Source organism: Acinonyx jubatus, chromosome B2, assembly GCF_027475565.1.
Source record: "Acinonyx jubatus isolate Ajub_Pintada_27869175 chromosome B2, VMU_Ajub_asm_v1.0, whole genome shotgun sequence".
NCBI classification, from domain to species: Eukaryota; Metazoa; Chordata; class Mammalia; order Carnivora; family Felidae; genus Acinonyx; species Acinonyx jubatus.
Genome location: NC_069385.1, coordinates 98,646,405 through 98,664,580, shown reverse-complemented (window position 1 = coordinate 98,664,580; position 18,176 = coordinate 98,646,405). Strand labels below are relative to the sequence as shown.

Sequence of the window (18,176 nt, the reverse complement as noted above, 5' to 3'; positions counted from 1 at the left end):
CTTTCCTCTTCACTGGCAGTCACTAGTCTCTCATAATACCTGCATTCATGGTTTCTTTAAGATATTTATGTTCTCTACCCCTCTGCTATATTCTAGTGCATTTATATTTTTTACATAGTTAAAAAAAATTTAAGTATGTTAATTTTGAGAGAGCAAGAGAGAGAGTGTGAGTGGAGGAGAGGCAGAGAGAGAGAGTGAGAGTGAGAGAGAGAGAGAGAGAGAGAGAGAGAGAGAGAGAGAAAGAATCCCATGTAGGCTCCTTGCTATCAGCACAGAGCCCAGTGAGGCTCAAACCCATGAACCATGAGATTATGACCTGAGCCAAAATCAAGAGTTGGATGCTTTACCAGCTGAGCCACCCAGGAACCCCTTAAGTGTAATTTTTTATCAGGCCTCATTTGCGATGACCTGATTTTTCTGTTTCAGTCTCATCAAACTGAAACCAATCCTTTATACTTTCATGGTTATCCCTCTAAGTCAAAGCTTTGATTCTGCTATTCACTTTAAAAAAAAAAATCCTCAATGATACTCCACTGCTCGTAGAATATCATTATACTCCTTGACAAAAGTAACATTCTGGCCCAAATACTGCTTTACTACATTATTTTTTACAATATTTCCCGTTTCTGTCTCTCTAGGCCTTTCTATAGGTTTAACATTAAACGTATCTGCTCTTTGCTAAATGTGCTACCCAGTTTCAAACCTGTATACTTTGCCTTTTTTTTTAAGAATAAATGTCCTCTTTGAAACCTGCTCATCAAACTCATTCTCATCCTTCCAGACCGAGCACGAAAGTCACTTTCTGTAAAAAAAAAAAAAAAAAAAAAAAAAAAAAAAAAAAAAGACAATTCCTTCAGGCAGAGTTGTATTTGAATCCTCTACTCTGATCATACCTTGACATACTGCTAATAAATGACACATACTGAAGTCATTTCTATCGTTGCAGTCTTTTTAGGGTCTGAGCTCCTGGAGAGAAATTTACTTATTACTAAGCTCTAAGAGAGAATAAGATAAACTAAGAATGTTCAGTAAATGCTAAATTGGATTGAAGGAAAAGTTATGAGTCTAGATCAAAGAGGATTGAATAGAATAGTAGTCTTTTCACACTGTTTTGAGCATAATTCACAGTAAAAAGTACATTTAACTTTGTGATTTAATATGCACACATGTGCACATGCATACCTGTACAGACAAATGCTATACACACACACACTTACATATATAAAAATAATACTTACCCTCACTATGTGCAATAAACTAATATTTCCTATTATTTCTCCTGTATTCTATTTATTTTTTTAAATAACAATCCCTGCTCATGAAATTGAGTAATTAATTAAATGACCACAAATGCATCCGAATATTTGAAAACTACCAGTTGTAGGGCACCAAAAACATACTTTACTGATGTCATGGTTTTGTCTATGGCTGGTCCTAATGGTCTCTTAAATGTGGGGCAGTATCTAACATAGTCAAAGATTTCCTTTGGTGGTGGAGATTGCACTCTAAAATTGTGGCTTACCAAGTGTCCATCAACTAATGAATGGGCAAAAAAAAAATGTGACACATATGTACAATGGAATACCACTCAGACATCAAAAGGAATGACATCTTGCCATTTGCAACAACGTGGGTGGAACTAGAGGGTATTATGCCAGGCAAAAATAAGTCAGAGATAGACAAATATCATATGATTTCACTCATATGTGGAATTTAAGAGGCAAAACAGATGAAAATATGGGGAGGGAGGAAAAAAAGAGAGAGGGAAACAAACCATAAAAGACTGTTAATGATAGAGAACAAACAGAGGGTTGATGGAGGGAGATGGGGGGGGATGGGCTAAATGGGCAATGGGTATTAAGGAGGGCACTTGCTGTGATGAGCACTGGATGTTAAATGCAAGTAATGAATCACTAAATCCTACTCCTGAAACCAATATTATATTATATGTTAACGAACTAGAATCTAAATAAAAATTATAAAAAATAAAAAATAAATAAGCTTGTGGCTCACAGTTGCTTAAGATTTTATTAACTAACAGATTTAAAAAAAGCATTAACTTGGTAGACATATTACTGAACATCGAGTTGTATTTTCCATCATGCATGATAGTATATCACACTATAAGCAATTTTGGTAATTAGCACAATAGGATTGAATTTAGTTTGATTTAAGTACTGAAAATATATTGTCCTCAAGTTGTAAATAATTCAAACAATCAATGATTAAATTACTATCATCTTTCTCATCTCCTTTCATCTCTAAAGAAAGTTTTTGTTGAGGAGTGCCTGGATGGCTCAGTTGGTCAAGCAGCCAACTTTAGCTCAGGTCCTGACTCATAGTTCATGAGTTTGGCCCCGCGTTGGGCTCTGTGCCGACAGCTCAGAGCCTAGAGCCTGCTTTGGATTCTGTGCCTCTCTCTCTTTCTCTGTCCTCCCCCTGCTCATGCTGTCTCTTGCTCTCTCAAAAAATAAAATAATAAAATAAAATAAAATAAAATGACCCTTAAAAAATAAAATTTTTTGTTGAATTTAAATTTCAATGTTAGATTTTGAAAACAAAGCTTCTTTTCCTATAAAACGGCACAAACATTGTCTCTAAAAAAATAAGTACTTTTTGCTATTTAATTTCATATCATTTGAATTTATATCATCATTAATAATAATGAAGATTATTGAGCACTTATACAAATTAATTCTTTAATATAGGATAGAATATTTCTGTATTTAAATAAAATATTTAATAAAATTAATAAGCACTGAAGTATGTTTTTAAGCATAACTATTTTATCCTCAATTTTTCATGGATACTTCCTTTTACATGGTCAAATTATTTTTAAATATAAATTATGTATAAAACAATTACCTTGTTTAATCTATAAGTACATTTCTGTACATCCAAACTTCTTTGTTTATTTTAATGTTTATTTATTTATTTTGAGAGAGAGGGGGTGGAGACCAAGAGAGAGGAAGAGAGAATCCTAAGCAGGCTTCATGGTACCAGCACAGATCTTGATCTGATCCCATGAACAGCGAAATCATGACCTGAGCTGAAATCAAGATTTAGACACCTTACCGACTGAGCCACGTAGGCACCCTTCAGGTTTCTTCCTAAAATTCATTTTATGACATTTAAATGAAACTGTATATATTGGTCTTTTTGCCACTTAATCCCATATAATATGTAAAGATTCATATTCTTAAATTTAGTGTATATTGATATAGCCTTAGGTTCCTCATCTAAGTCATGAAAATCTATTGAAATAGACATAATTTAAGAAATGCCTCATATGTTTTACTATAAGAGAAAGCAATAATGCATTCTTTATATAAAGGATATCTAGCTTACAGTAATAGTTCTGCTGTTATGTAATTTCAGAAATATAAGCAAACATGTATTTATAAAAGTGATATTACATTACCTGTACCGATTTTTCTCTTTCATTTGGAATGCAGATGGACAGCCCAGAACTACAGCCAATTCTGGGGAATGACTTTGGAAGAAGGTTTCAAGTATCGTCTTGGCACCCTGCCACCTAGTCCCATGCTTCTGGGTATGAATGAAGTGACAGTAAGTGTTCTCTGTTTGATTCAAGTATATATGTGTTTGTACAGTCATGTTTGCATGTGCATTTGAAGATTTTTTAAATAACTAAAATCATGAATTTTGAGCTTTCAGAGTTAAAATTTTGTCATAAAAATAGAAAATCTTTACCAAAATGGTTGTCACCTTCCTCAGAAGTTTCGTGTGAACTCTGAACATTCACCAATGTCTAATAAAGTCTCCTGCCTTTAACAATGATCGTGTATTCATTTGCACACTAACGATTTCATAGAATTTCATATTTCTGATTATTAGTCATTAAGTGACCCAGTGCTCAAGCAAGGCATTAGTTGTCCATATTTTTCTTTTTTTCAGTAAACACAGATATCTTTTGAATTCATCAAGACAGAGTTCTGCTGTCTTGGGGCTAGCCATTATCACATGAGGCTAAGGTAAATGGCGGTAACTGCAGATATGTATGTTAGGGTAATTTGTAAAGGTGCATCCTCAAAATTTCCACTACAGGAGCACCTTCAAATTTTGCCAGATGACCTCACAAACTCCTTCGTGAAATTGCTGCGTTTCCTACACTCTTACACTTTGCACTATTGTATTGGCTTTCCCCTTCGTTTTTAAGAGACGTTGTCATCTGATAATAGGTATCTTATATAAGAGGTTTCTAGGTCTCCAGGGTCACAGACCTCTAACTCGTAGAGCTGCAGATCGACCACCAGATGTGTGTTGTGTGGAGCACACATACTTTCCAGCTGAGATGTTGACTGTATTCAAGGGCCTGTACGACTGCCCTGGGCTGAGAGGTGCTCCTAAGTGGCTGGAAGCTTCAGTGCAGTGCAGGCTTCAGGTTCTGGCTGCCTGGAAGCTCTGTGTCTCCGGAGTGAGCAGGGCTGTTGTTTGCCATTGGATGAGGTGTAAATCCACAGGTTTCTCATGAAGCATTTAATGTACTTTGCTTTCAAGAGATGTGGTCCCCTGAGTTCCTATACCAATTCAAATTCCACAAATGGGTTCTACTAAATTATAACCAACATCAGAAAAGATCAAAATAGCCACCATGTATTGAGTAGTCGTGTGTTAAACGCTCTTATAAACACTATCATACACTATCTCCTCTAATTTCCTCAGCAGCTTGATGAGGTGGGTACTATGATTGTCTACATTTTAAAGACAAGAAAAGTGAGATTGAGGGAGGTTAAGTCACACTGAGATTGGGAGAAGTGAAAAGCCACCACAGAATTACTTAAATTGCAGAGACAGGCCATCTTAAAATATCTGGGCCCCCAAATTGTCCCTTAACGTCCCAGTAGAATCAGTTAGCTTTGGCCAGCTCAGGTTCAAAATAACAAAAAGCAGAGCTAACTTGATGAAATGATCAGCTGCAGAGATACTTCTGGATCTTTCCTAGAATGAGTAAGATACAAAATCTTTAGAGATGTGGCTCAGATTCATGGTTTTTAGTGACCTAATTCTATGATCAGTTGGAAGTGTTATTTATTTTTTTTCTGGCTGCTTTTTTTTTAAATTTATCACCATCTGGGGAAAAAAGAGGCAGTATTATTCAAGAAAGAATAAATTCATTCCTTTTATAAGGATTGTTTTATCGCTTGCTTTTATTAAGGGCTCCAGTCAGTCAAATACTCATTTGGGTGTCTATATACATTTTCTCTGTATTATTTCTAACATTTCCTTTTTAAGATTTAATTTTTGCAACTTGGAATATTTTATATTCTAGACACGAGTTGTGTTCCTTTCCCAAGTTGCCACTCACCACAGTATAGAAAAGGAAATCTAATTCTAATTCATTTATTAGTTGCTGGGGATTTGTTTGCATAAAAATCGTTGTGGAGATATTTACATGAAAAATCTTAATGATTAGTACTTTGGGAGAATTAAAATTGCCCAATGCTCTGAATTAATGGAACACAGTTGCCAGCTTATTCCAGGAAAGCAATAAGGAAAATCTGGCTGATCTGTAAGAGTTCCATTACCCACTCATGATGTAAGGTAAGGAAATAGCTTCTTATTTCTAGGGTGTAGTAGCTTGAGGACTGAGGGCCTTTCAAAAAGTTTCCAAGTGTTGGAGGTGTCCTAATATATGGATATGGAAGAAAATCAGAAATATAACAAGTACTTCTAGGAAGTGAACTGAGTTGAACTGGTTGCTACAGAAAGAGCTACAAAATATGTCGATTCTCAGTCTGGCGACAACATAGAAAATACCTCAAGACATCAACCTGCCTCTGAGTACAATGAATTGAATTTTTTTCTTTGTGGATATGCTTCTGGATAACACCCCCCCCCCCACTACCTTTCCCAGATATATATTTTTTAATATCATTTTCAACATAGGATGATCTATGTGTAGAGCTAGAGTAGGCAGTTGCCAATAGTGCGAATGATTTTAGTAAGAAACTCCACTGCATCCCCACTCCCAAAACTTCCTTTCCTTGACAGTTTTACCTGAATGAGAGTTAGGGTTTATAAAATTCTTTTTCCAGGGTGGAACAGATGAGCAATGAGTCATTCCTGGTTTCTGGGAAGGCTCTTCTGTTCCCTGGCTGGATTCCTGGTTTCATTCCTTGGTTTAATCCACTATTCCCATAATGTGTCTGCTGAGCGTGAGTTAGAGAAATGCCAGTAGGCATTGTGCAGAGTGTTCCATGATCACATAAATATGCAAAATTTGTTTAATCTATAGGAGCTTATTCAATTCAAATGAATATTTGTAGAGTGTAGTTAGTAACAATGAAGAATAAAAAGATGTTGAGAGTGTAGGATTGGAAAAAGTTAGCTTCAGGGTTTTAGGGAGCCCTTCCTGGATGGCAATCTTAAGTGAGGACAGACAGAAGAAAACATAAACTTACTGTTTTCTCTGGGTACAGTCAGAGTAGATGGGAGGAAGTGAAAAAGGGAAAGAAAGAAGGCAGTTTAGACCATACAACTCCTTGGTGTTGAGAAAGACTCACTTCACCCACATTAGAATTAATTATGTTTGGTGTCAGGTCAACAAAAGCTGGCTGGTGAATGCATGTATATTTTTATTTTTTTTTCTTGATGTTTTTCTTAGATTGGTATTGTTCAAAGAAATACCTTGATGGAACAGTTCTGTTCGTAATGGTTCTACACTAAAAATTTTATGAACGATTAGATGAATCAACCATTCTCTGGCAGTCCATTGAAGCTGTGTATGTTGTATGAATAGAATCACAATGTGACTGATTGGAAGCTGGCCATCAGAGAGCTCCCCACAAGAACTTCAAATTCTGCCCATTGAGTCTTTTGTCTCCTTGTAGTATAAAGCAGGCTGTGACACAGCTTGACCCTTATTTCAATATTTCTTGACATTTGTTCCATGGACCACCAATCTTCTAAGATTGGGAGTAAAGATGTACCATCTGGTGGCATTTGGGTGGCTCAGATGGTTAAGCATCTGACTCTTTTTTTTTTTAATTTTTAATGCTTATTTATTTTTGAGAGAGAGAGAGAGAGAGAGAGAGTGCGAGTGGGGAAGGGGCAGAGAGAGAAGGAGGCACAGATTCCGAAGCAGGCTCCAGGCTGTCAGCCCAGAGCTCGATGTGGGGCTTGAACTCACAAACGGTGAGATCGTGACCTGAGCCGAAGTCAGACACTTAACCAACTGAACCACCCAGGCGCCCCAAGCATCTGACTTGATCTCAGCTCAGGTCATGATCTGGTGGTTTGTGAGTTCCATCCCTGCATTGTCAGTGCAGAGCCTGTTTGGGATTCTCTCTCTGCCCCTCCCCACCTCTTTCTCTCTCAAAATAAATAAATAAACTTTAAAACAATAAATTAAAAGATGTCCCATCTGTGGTCAAATAAATTTGTGAAACTGTGCATTATATTTTCCTTCTGAAAATTCACACTAGAGCAGAAGTACATTTAGGGATAAATTAGAACTTTCTCAGTGTCTCAGAAAGCAAACAATGGAAACAACCAGCTATTACGACTGTATGCAAAACTGGCAATGGCTGAGGTCCTTTTGAGCCAGCAGAAACATCACTATTGAAGTCTGTTAATAGGCACGAGTAAGCCAGTGTGTTTACCCATGTGGGCACCATTCCATACACCAACCATGATGAACATGAGCTTTGGAGCCAGTGTACTTGGGTCTCAATCTGGCTCCTTCATTTATTGTCTCCATTTTCTCCTCTTTGAAATAATGACAGCAGTACTACCTTGCTCATAACAGTTTGTAAGAAGCCATGAATTCTGAAAGAGAAGTAGTTATTATATACTATATTGCATATATAACAGAAATGTTATTATATACTGTATAAAGTTGTTCTTTCTCCTTTAGTTTAACCATGGGGAAAGAGTAGGGTCAATTTCATAAGAAAAAGTTATCCAAAACTTCATCACTTGAAGATTTTTATTTCATAAAGAAAAGGTGTAGTTCTGGAAATATTGGCCCTATTGGAGTTTACATATTTCTGGTGAACCTGAAAATTTTTCTACTATGCTCCTAAATCAAGTCAAGTCAAATTAAATCTAATCTAATCTGGTATGATCTAATTATCAGCTTTGTACCTGATTGTTTTTCTAGACATAATGTCCAAGTGCTTTTGAATTTGGGAGATAACTTCAAGAAGCTTCATTGCATTATATTCTATTATAAATATTACAAATATTTTGATTTAAAAATAGTATTTTCAGACAGAAATGGGGAAATGGAGAGTTCACTTGTATACTTGGCACAGTTCAAAAAATTTTTAAATAGTTTTGTTGTTGTTGATTCCCCAGGGAGAACAATAAAGTTAACCAAGTTATGATAGATGTTTTAAAATTTTTTTTGTGAACCTTATACCTTACTAGTATAACATCTTTTCTCAGTCATCCAATATAAATGATTTTGGTGTATTTTAGTTGGTATTAATAATAAAGGAAAAACAATATCTTTCTCTATGGTTTGTTGGAAGTTAAAAGTAAAATAATATTTTATATAGTAACTTTTAAAGCCACCAATCACTGAAATGAGAAATGAAAATTTACTTAATCATCTGGATACCTGACCATTCTAGCTAACACACAGTATTAACTGACTGGATTTATTTCTCTAAGTCATTTGTTATAACAGGAGGAATTTGTTTTTTCCTGTCTGAAATATATTCAACAACACCAAGTACTGAGGGATGAGAATTACCTTTGTAAAAAAATCAAAGTGAATATAATGAAGTGTAGCTTTTAACCCTTCATAGGCTATAGAAATTTTTTATTTCATTAAAAATAATCTACTTGATTCCAGAAGTGTTTGTCACCTGTGTGAACAGAAACCTCTGTAGAAAATGAAACACTATCTTAGAAACATGAAGAACAGAGTTACATGTTTTTGTTCTTTCCATAATTTTAAACAAAAATGAACATTTGCCCCATAAAAATGATGGTTAGCTCCCACACACATGAATATAGGCAAATGACATCAGGCTTGAATAATAACTGTAAAATGCAGGTCTCAGTGATGCTGCATAAGAGGGGCACAGCCAGATATCTATCTGGTGGAGTCTGTTTACGTGTATATTTTCCTCAGTTCATCTCAGAATCGTCTCATCTATGTAGGTAAAGAGCCTGGGACAGATTAGGATGCCAGTTCTTGCTGTCTCCAAATTAAGAGTTTGAAAATGTAAAGAGCACCAAAGCATGTGCTTATGTCTCCTTCCTTTCCCTCCATCTCAGAATGGAACCCCACAGCCTTCGAGAAACTTTAGAACATACGCATACTGCCTCCCTCCTTATTCAGCTGAACTTGTGGCAGAATGAGTGTCTTATCTCTCAAGTCAGTTTTTGAGTTTTTAGTTCTCAGTTTTATTTTTCTGTGCTAGTTACAATCTGGTGTGTAACACTGTGATATAATTGAATGTGACTCGAACAACACTGGGAGGCTGAATTGATCACTGCAAGGCAGCTCTCCAAAAAGAAATGTGAAAATTTATTTCTCCCTCCTTGTGAATAAATATTTGGTGCTGTCACAAGAGTAGATTCCTGAGGCGATCTAGTGTGTTGATAGAGCAAGCACCTGCTCTCTGGGTTACCCTCAAACCTGGGTTATCTAGTCCATTCTGTGCTTCTTCCCAGAGCACGTTCTTTGCTCTGCTTCACAAGCAAAATGATGTGAAATGAAATGAAATAAGATAAAATACTTTACATTGGGTCATGGACATTTAAAATCATGAATGTTATTTCCATTTCCTAGAGTCTCACAGCACTTAGGTAGCTTGTAAAAAAAAAGTAATGAGAAAAAAATCTATTTAATTTTCAAAACCGGTGTTTCTCAGAACTGTTAGATTAACCAACTCCTTCTTTTATAATTATCTATTACAATTCCCCAGAATTAGTGTTCTAAGAAACTCATTTTAGGAAGTATCATAGTTCATCAATTTCTAGATGCTTATTTTCTTCACTTTTTTTCACCTCTGAAATTGGGATGCTTCTTACATTTGATAATGTCCTGGCTTCCGTGAAATATGGGACTGTTGTGGCAACTTTAATGTCTGTTATGTGTACTATTATAATTATGGTTAAACTCATCTGAGAATGACAAAAATTCAAAAGGATAGTGGCTTAAATATCATGGAAATTGACCTATCACCAACAAATCTGGAAATGGGTGGTCTTCCTCTAGAATTGCACTCCATGGTGTTGGATACCCAGGCTTCTTCTTTCTTGTTCTGTTTTCCAGACTGTTTCTATCCAAGGCCATGTAATCATCCAAGAAGGCTTCTCCATGTCTAATTTCTGCTAGCAGGAAAATAAAAAAGATCAATAAAAAGAAGTAAAAGTGAAGTATCATTTATCTCTGAAAGAAAATTCTCAGAAACTGCCGATGACTCTTAGGCTTATATCCCATAAAGACAGAACTTAGTAAGGGGACATGCCTAGAAGCCAACGGGGGCTAGGGAAGGCAGTCATTTTTGTGACCTGCACGTGATGAGCTAAAACTGTTATTTCTTTTTCTTTTTTTAAAAATTTTTAATGTTTATTTTTGAGAGAGAGAGAGAGAGACAGAGAGAGAGAGAGAGAGCGAGCATGAGCAGGGGAAGGGCAGAGAGAGAGGGAGGCACAGAATCCCAAGCAGGCTCCAGGCTCTGAAATGTCAGCCCAGAGCCCCGATGTGAAGCTTGAACCCACAGATGTGAGATCATGACCTGAACCAAAGTTGGACGCTTAACCGACTGAACCACTCAGGCACCCCTAAAGTTGTTATTTCTCTGAATGAAGGGAATCCTATGGAAAGGGGGAGGATTGGAGAATTAGCACTACCTCCATAGTGTTATCATGGAATACCGATATTTGTAAGTAGATCACTAAACAAATTACCATAAAAATAGAAACTAGAGAAATATCCAAGCTAATTCTTCCAGAGTTAAAGGACTGATGACCAATATTGTTGAAGTTGAGAAATTCATTTTGCTGTTAGCAACCAGAAAATTTGCCTATCCTCTCCAACATCAAATAGTTTAGAGGGAATTTCTTGGTATTCATGGCCTTGGATTGTGAAGGTCAGAACAAAATGATATTCTCTGTTGCCTTCTTTTGATTCTCAGATCACTCTGATTATCCAAATTTAAGTGGAGGAAAGTGCAGCCAGAAATAGAGGCAGTAACTCACATAGTGGATATTGTAGAGATATGGGCTCCTAGTAAGAATGTCCAGAATGTCTAGAATTTGACTAGAGTGTTCTCAAGCTGCTCTGCGATTATGTTTGCATTACTCTTTCAGAGACTTTGATTCAGTTAAATGCAGGAAATACTATAAAAAATTCTCCAGTGTTCACCATTGCATTTGACTTTTATATTTGTTCACAAGATCTTTACTCTTTAACTTTAAATAGAAATATTGAAGCAGGGAGACCATTGAAATTTAACTTCAAATTTGACTAATGTTAATTTAAAAAATAGCTATATTATGGCTGAAACTTTTTCATCATTACAGTTAAAAAATTTAAAAATGCCTACTTGCAAAAGTGTAAATATTTTTAAAAATAAATTTCTATCTTATTTAAGCCACTGTCACTTTGAAATTTCTGTCACTCACAGCTGATAGTCTTGATTTTTTTTGCTTTATTAAGCATCCTTTAACAAAAAAATTAACATTTGTTAAAGCCCAACCTCTATTATCAATTCCTAAAAGTTGTTATTCTCTGATGTCTACCTTAGTTTATAAGCCCTTAAAAACACTTTTACATTACAGACATGCAATAATCATGGAATAATGGGATAAAAAATTTGCTTTTTGTTTATTACATCAGATTAGCTGATATCATAAGGCAAATAAAATTGTAAGATAGTATTTGCCTGTTGATCTTCAAAGCCTACTGGCTTATTCTTTGGAAAAGCAATATTAAATAAGTGATAAATTTCTGAAAGATCCAATAGGTGAGCTTTATGAATTGGATCTGGCTTAGTGGGTTGGTAAATATGTTTTCAATAAAAAATGTCATTTTGCTTGTTATTTCTCTATTGCCTTATCTTATTGAGGAAGATTGACAATTAGTATATTCTTAAAATTTTATTCAAATCCAAGGTAGTTAACATAGAGTGTAATAATGGTTTCAGGAGCGATTTAGCGATTCATCACTTACATATGACATCTAGTGCTCATCCTAACAAGTGCCCCCCCTTAATGTCCATCACCTATTTAGCCCATCCCCCCAGCCAGCACCCTCCTGCACCCCTCAGTTTGTTCTCTGTATTTGTGAGTCTCTTCTGGCTTGACTCCTTCTCTGTTTTTATCTTATTTTTCCTTCCCTTCCCCTATGTTCATCTGTTTTGTTTCTTTTCTTTTTAAATTTTTTTTAATGTTTGTTTATTTATGTTGAGTGAGAGAGAGAGAGCGCAAGCGGGGGTGGGGCAGAGAGAAAGTTGGGGGGAGAGACCCCCAAGCAGGCTCAATGCTGTCAGCACAGAGCCTGGCATGGATCTTGAACTCCAAACCATGAGAGCATGACCTGAACTGAAACCAAGAATTGGACGCTTAATGGACTGAGCCATCCAGGCACCCATATTCATCTATTTTGTTTCTTAAATTCCACATATGAGTGAAATCATGTGATATTTATCTTTCTCTGACTTATCTTGCTTATTATAATACATTCTAGTTCCATTCATGTTGTTGCAAATGGCAAGATTTCATTCTTTTTGATCGCCAACTAATATTCCATTGTGGGTATGTATATATATGTATATACAGTATATATAAATATATATACATATATATATACATATATATACACACATATATATACATATATATATATATATATATATATATATATATATATATACATACATACATACACATACACACACACACACACACACACACCCCGTATCTTCTTTATTCATTCATCAGTCAATGGACATTTGGGCTCTTTCCATACTTTGGCTATTTTTGATAGTGCTGCTATAAACATCGGAGTGAATGTGCCTCTTCAAATATACATTTTTTTAATCCTTTGGATAAATACCAAGTAGTGCAATTGCTGGGTCATAGGGTGGTTTTATTTTTAATTTTTTGAGGAACCTCTATATTGTTCTCCAGAGTGGCTGTACCAGTTTGCATTCCCACCAGGAGTGAAAAAGTGTTCCCCTTTCTCTGCATCCTTGCCAACATCTGTTGGTTTCCCAAGTTGTTCAGTTTAGCCATCCTACAGGTATGAGGTAGCATCTCATTGTGGTTTTGATTTGTATTTCCCTGATGATGAGTGATGAGATGATGAGCATCTTTTCATATGTCTGTTAGCCATCTAGATGTCTTCTTTGGAAAAGTGTCTGTTCATGTCTTTTGCCCATTTTTTCACTGAATTATTTGTTGTTTTGGGGATATTGAGTTTGATAAGTTCTGTACAGATTTTGGATATTAACCCTTTATCCGATATGTCATTTGAAAATATCTTCCCCCATTCCTTTGGTTGCCTTTTAGTTTTGTTGATTGTTTCCTTTACTGTGCAGAAGGTTTTGTCTTGCAGAAGGTTTGTCCCAATAGTTCATTTTTACTTTTGTTTCTCTTGCCTCTGGAGACATGTCTAGTAAGAAGTTGCTGTGGCCTAGGTCAAAGAGGTTGTTACCTGTTTTCTTCTTTAGGATTTGATGGTTTTCTGTCTCACACTTAAGTCTCTCATTTATTTTGAGTTTATTTTTGTGTATGGTGTAAGAAAGTGGTCCAGGTTCATTCTTATGCATGTCACTGTCCAGTTTTCCCAACACCATTTGCTGAAGAGACTGTCTTTTTCTCATTGGATATTCTTTCCTGCTTTGTCAAAGATTAGTTGACCATATGTTTGTGGCTCCATTTCTGGTTTTTCTATTCTGTTGCATTGATCTGTTTGTCTGTTTTTGTGCAAGTACCATACTTTCTGAATAATTACAGCTTTGTAATATAGCTTGAAGTCCAGATTGTGATGCTTCCAGGTTTGGTTCTCTTTTTCAACATTACTTTGCCCATTTGGAGTCTTTTCTGATTCCATACAAATTTTAGAATTGTTTTTTCTAGTTCTGTGAAGAATGCTGGTGTTGCAATGAATGTATAGATTGCTTTGATTGTATAGACATTTTAACAATATTTGTTCTTCCTATCCATGAGCATTGAATTCTTTCCCATTTCTTTGTGTCTTCTTCAGATTCTTTCATGAGCTTTCTATCGTTTTCAGGGTACAGATCTTTTATCTCTTTGGTTACTTTATTGCTAGGTATTTTATGGTTTTTGGTACAATTGTAAATTGGATTGGTTCCTTGATTTTCTCCTGCTTCATTACCGATATGTAGAAATGCAACCAATTTCTGTACATTGATTTTGTATCCTGTGACTTTGCTGAATTCATGTATCAGTTCTAGTAGTTTTTTTGTGGAGTCTTTGGGTTTTCCATGTAGAGTATCATGTCATCTGTGAAGAGTGAAAGTGTAATTTCTTCCTCTATGATATGGATGCCTTTTCTTTCTTTTTGTTGTCTGATTACTGAGGCTAGGACTTCCAACAATATGTTGAGCAACAGTGGTGAGAGTGAACATCCCTGTCGTGTTCCTGACCTATCAGAAAGCTCACAGTATTTGCCCATTGAGGAGGATATTAGCTGAAGGTCTTTTGTATATGGCCTTTCTGATCTTGAGGTTTGTTCCTTCTATCCCTAACTTCTTGAGGATTTTTACAAAGAAAGGATGCTGTATTTTGTCAAATGCTTTTTCTGCTTCTGTTGACAGGATCATGTGGTTTTTATCCTTTCTTTTATTAATGTGATATATCACATTGATTGATTTGTTGATATTGAATCACCTTTGCAGCCCAGGAATAAATCCCACTTGATTGTGGTGAATAATTCTTTTAATGTATTGTTGGATTTTATTTGCTAGTATCTTGGTAAGAATTTTTGCAAATATGTGCATGAGGGAAATTGGTCTCTAATTCTCCTTTTTAGTGGGGTCTTTGACTGGTTTTGGAATCAAAATAATGCCTGTCTCCTAGAACGACTTTGGAAGTTTTCCTTCCTTTTATATTTTTTGGAACAGTTTCAAATGAATAGGTATTGACTCTTCTTAAAATGTTTGGTGGAATTTCCCTGGAAATCTATCAAACCCTGAACTCTTGTTTGGTGGGAGATTTTTGATTACTGGTTCAATTTCTTTACTGATTATGTGTCTCTTCACATTTTCTACTTCTTCCTGTTTCAATTTTAGTAGTTTATATGTTTCTAGGAATTTGTCCATTTCTTCCAGATTGCCCAATTTCTTGTCATATAATTGCTTATAATATTTTCTTATTACTGTTTGTATTTCTTTGGTGTTGGTTGTGATCTCTCCCCTTTCATTTATGATTTAATTTATTTGGGTCCTTTCCTTTTCCTTTTTGATCAGTCTGGCTAGGGGTTTATCAATTTTGTTAATTCCTTCAATGAACAAGCTCCTGTTTTTATGGATGTGTCCTACTGTTTTTCTCTTTTTTTTTGATTTCGATATCATTGATTTATGTTCTAATCATTATTATGTCCCTTCTTCTTCTGGTTTTGGGCTTTATTTGTTGTTCTTTTCCCAGCTCCATTAGGTATAACATTAGATTGTGTATTTGAGACCTTTATTCCTTCTTTAGGAAGGCCTAGATTGCTATATACTTCCCTCTTATGACTGCCTTTGCTTCACACCAGAGGTTTCGGACTGCTGTTTTCTTGTTCTCATTGGCTTCCATGTACTTTTTAATTTCCTCTTTAATTTCTTGGCTAACCTATTCATTCTTTAGTAGGATGTCTTTAATCTCCAAGTATTTATGGTCTTTCCAATTTTTTTTTGCTTGTGGTTGATTTCAAGTTTCATAGCATTATGGTCTGAAAATATGCATGGTATGATATTGATCTTTTTTGTACTTGTTGAGGGCTGATTTGTGACCCAGTATGTGATCTATTCTGGAGAATGTTTCATGTGCACTTGAGAAAAATGTGCATTCTGCTGCTTTAGGATGGAATGTTCTAAATATATCTGTTAAGTCCATCTGGTCCAGTGTGTCATTCAAAGACATTATTTCCTTGTTGATTTTCTGCCTAGATGATCTGTTCATTGTAGTAAGTGGGGTATTGAAGTCCCCTACTATTATGGTATTAATGTCAATGAGTTTCTTTATGTTTGTGATTAATTGATTTATATATTTGCATGCTATCAAGTTGGGTGCATAAATATTTACAATTGTTAGATCTTCTTGGTGGATAGACCTCTTAATTATGATATAATGCCCTTCTTCATCTATTATTACAGTCTTTATTCTAAAATCTAGTTTTTCTGATATAAGTATGGCTACTCCAGCTTTCTTTTGACATCCATTAGCATGATAGATGGCTCTGCATCCCCTTACTTTCAATCTGCAGGTGTCTTTATGTCTAAAAGGAGTCTTTTGCAGGCAGCATACAGACATGTTGTGGTTTTTTTGTTTTTTGTTATCGTTGTTGTTTTTTTTTTTTTTTTTATCCATCCTGATACCCTATGTCTTTTGATTGGAACATTTAGTGCATTTACATTCAGAGTGATTATTCAAAGATATGAATTTAGTGCCATTGTGTCACCTGTAGAGTTGGTTCTCTGGTCCTTTCTAGTCTTCTGGTCTTTGTCTTGTTTTGTTTTTCTCCACTCAAAGAATTCCCCTTAAAATTTCTTGCAGGGCTAGTTTAGTGGTCATGAACTTCTTTAATTTTTGTTTGGGAAACTCTATCTTTCCTTCTATTCTGAAGGACAGCCTTGCTGGGTAAAGAACTCTTGGCTGCATATTTTTCTGATTCAGCACACTGGATATGTCCCGCCACTCCTTTCTGGCCTGCCAAGTTTCTGTGGAGAGGTCTGCTGCAAACCTGATCTGTCTTCCCTTGTAGGTTGAGGACTTTTTTCCCTTGTTGCCTTTGTAATTCTTTCCCTGTCTCTGTATTTTGTGGATTTGATTATGATATGCCTTGATGATGGTTAGTTTTTGTTGAATCTAATGGGAGTTCTCTGTGCTCCTTGGATTTTGATGTCTGTACCCTTTTCCTGATTAGGAAAGTTTCCAGCTATAGTTTGCTCATGTAAACCTTTTTCCCCTTTTTCTCTCTCTGTCTTCTCTGGGACTCCTATGTTTCAAATGCTATTCATTTTTGATAAGTCACTGTGTTCTCTAAGTCTTGTGTATTGATCTTTTTCCTTTGTTTCCCTCTTTTTTTCTGCTTCATTATTTTCCATAATTTCATCTTCTATATCACTGACCAACTGTTCTATTTTGCCATCCTTGCTGTCATGGCATCCATTAGAGATTGAATCTTGGTTACAGCATGTTTAATTTTGGCATGACTAGCTTGTAGTTCTTTTATCTCCAAAGAAAGGGATTCTCTGGTGTCATCTATGCTCTTTTGTAACTCCAGCTAGTACTCTTATAATCGTGGTTTTAAATTCCAGTTCAGACTTCTTACTTATATCAGTATTGATTAAATACATGGCTTTCATTTCTTCCTGTTCTTTCTTTTTTTTTAATGTTTATTTAGTTTTGATAGAGAGATAGAAAGGGGGAGGATGGGCAGAGGGAGAGGGAGAATTTGAAGCAGGCTCCAGTCTCTGAACAATCAGCATGGAGCCTGGCACAGGGCTCAAACCCACAATCTGCGAGATCATGACCTGAGCTGAAGTTGGATGCTTAACCAACTCAGCCACCTAGATGCCCCCTTCCTGTTCTTTCATTTGGGGTTAATTCCTCCATCTTTTCATTTTGGAGGAAGAAAAAAAATTAATAAAATTAAAATTTAAAAATTTAAGAAAAAAAACACAAATAAATCAAATAAAGGATGCAAGATCCTAGGTGTGTTTTGGTCTGCTTGTTGAGAGCAACTTGACAGAATAGAGAAAAAAGAGAAAGGAAAACCCTAGTTAAAATTAAAAAAAATTAAATACTAAAATAGGATAAAATAAAATGAAGAAAGTAAAATAGAATAAAAAAATTAAAAAATAAGAACATAAAAATAATTTTGTTTCTTTTGGTATCCAAGAAAGGGAAAGAAAAGAAAGAAAAAAGAAAACAACCTGAGCAAAAACAGAAGTGAAGAAAACGAATAAATAAAGGAACCAGCAGACAGAATGAAAACTGAATGCAGTTACATCATTTCC

General features: G+C 35.5%; 1 protein-coding gene across 6 annotated transcripts in view; it reads left to right on the top strand.

Annotated features, from left to right (window-relative positions):
• The window catches only part of TINAG (tubulointerstitial nephritis antigen), a 180,114-nt gene that overhangs the window by 9,511 nt on the left and 152,427 nt on the right, over positions 1-18,176 (top strand). For all 6 annotated transcript variants that reach the window (XR_008298554.1, XM_053222669.1, XM_053222670.1 and 3 more), the window contains exon 4: positions 3,456-3,570. Coding sequence is in view for 5 of the 6 variants with exons in the window: in XM_053222669.1 (XP_053078644.1) it covers positions 3,456-3,570 (115 nt within the window). In the remaining variant the exon portion in view is untranslated. The remainder of the gene's footprint in view (positions 1-3,455; positions 3,571-18,176) is intronic.